Raw genomic sequence first — 1637 nt, forward strand, 5'->3', positions numbered from 1 at the left:
GGGGGGGGGGGGGGGGGAGGGAAGAAGGGGGCAGAGAAATAGGAATTGGGTTGTCATAGTTTCTTTAACGCTCTACTCCTGGGGGAATTTTTGTGTGTGTCTGTATTGTTACAGACATACTTGTTGACAGGTATTTTGAAATAAATTTCCAAAATAATTGAAACTGGCTTGATTATGTAGTGTTATTTTGACAAATAAAATTTGCAGAATTTTTAATGTTTTGGTGCAGAATGCCCCCAGGAGTAATTAAATTTAGACCCCATCATTTTGTATGTATAGCTGGGATTATTTTTTCCAGTGTGCATTATTTTGCACTTATCAACACTGAATTTCATCTGCCATTATGTCGCTCAGTCACCCAGTTGTGTGAGATCCCTTTGTAATTCTTCGCAGTCAGCTTTGGACTTAACTATCTTGAGTAATTTTATATTGTCTGCAAATTTTGCCACCTCTCTGTTTACCCCTTTTCCAGATCATTTATGAATATGTTGAATAGTCCCAGTACAGCTCCCTGGGGCACCCTGCTGTTTACCTCTCTCCATTGTGAAAACTAACCATTTGTTCCTACCCTTTGTTTTCTATCTTTTAGCCAGTTACTGATCCATGAGAGGATCTTTCCTCTTATTCCATGACTGCTTACTTTGCTTAAGAGCCTTTGGTGAGGGACCTTGTCATTTAGTTCATATTCATTTAGTTAAACTGGGTTTTTAAGAGAACATTTGGAAAGGGTTTTTTTTTTTAATGTAGCTCTGCATTTCCAAATTCATTGCAAGTAATGAATCAAAAATGATAGGACTTCACTGCCAGATTCATCATAACCTTGTAGTTTGTTTGGTCACTTACACCACAGGAAGGTCTGCGTGTAAACACTCTCAAAGCAGAGTGCTAGCATTTTACACCCAGTTTGCTCTAGTGTAAGTGACCACACAAAATACAGAGCAAAGGTCTGTGGAGTGTGTTAAATGCATTCTACAAGAGGCTATGCTGAGGTTGGAGTTTCACTTCTGCCTTTTCTCTCTGCCCTGAATGGCTCTGTATTACGCATATAATCTCTCTTCAAAAGGAGAATCTTTTACCAACTTTCTTGTACTAAACAAGAATGGGCCTAGAATATTATAAAACCACAGACAGATATAGATTAAAAGTACCAGTTGGGAAAGTGCCATAATAGAAGGAGCCAGGGTTATTCTTTGTCCATTGGAAATCCTCAGCTGTATTCAGACACCGCACCAACCCAAGCACATACCACACTTTCAAAACATACGTCTTCATCACTATTAGTGTCCGCACTGCAAAATGTCCACTTCAGAACCCCACCTGATAAAACAGAAGCATCATTGGTGAATGTTGAATCTCATTCACACAGAAGCATATTGTCATTGCTGACAGGGAACCCTGATTCAGAATCTGCAGGCTCAGGGGGCTTTTAAGGATGATACAGGGCAGGTGGAAGATTGATCTAACCTTCTGTCAGGATTCTGAGGGTGAGAAAAGGGCTGAGTGCAAAATCCCTCCCATCAGAGTTACTCCCTGGGGGAAAAAAGTCTCTTTGTTGAAAACGTTTGGTTTGGATTTCAAATTTCCCCTGCCATGTCTGTCACTCACATCCTGCACATTGTGTTAGTGCATGATAGCCA

General features: G+C 40.4%; 1 protein-coding gene across 1 annotated transcript in view; it reads right to left on the minus strand.

Moving 5' to 3' along the window:
• Nucleotides 1–1272, minus strand: part of LCTL (lactase like) — a 16529-nt gene extending 15257 nt beyond the window's left edge. Inside the window, exon 1 of the mRNA XM_024205611.1 lies at nucleotides 1149–1272. Within this exon, the coding sequence (XP_024061379.1) occupies nucleotides 1149–1272 (124 nt within the window). The remainder of the gene's footprint in view (nucleotides 1–1148) is intronic.
• Nucleotides 1273–1637: the final 365 nt, after the last annotated feature.

This window comes from Terrapene carolina, unplaced genomic scaffold (genome assembly GCF_002925995.2).
Source record: "Terrapene carolina triunguis isolate 2854851 unplaced genomic scaffold, T_m_triunguis-2.0 Scaffold67, whole genome shotgun sequence".
Taxonomy (NCBI): Eukaryota; Metazoa; Chordata; order Testudines; family Emydidae; genus Terrapene; species Terrapene triunguis.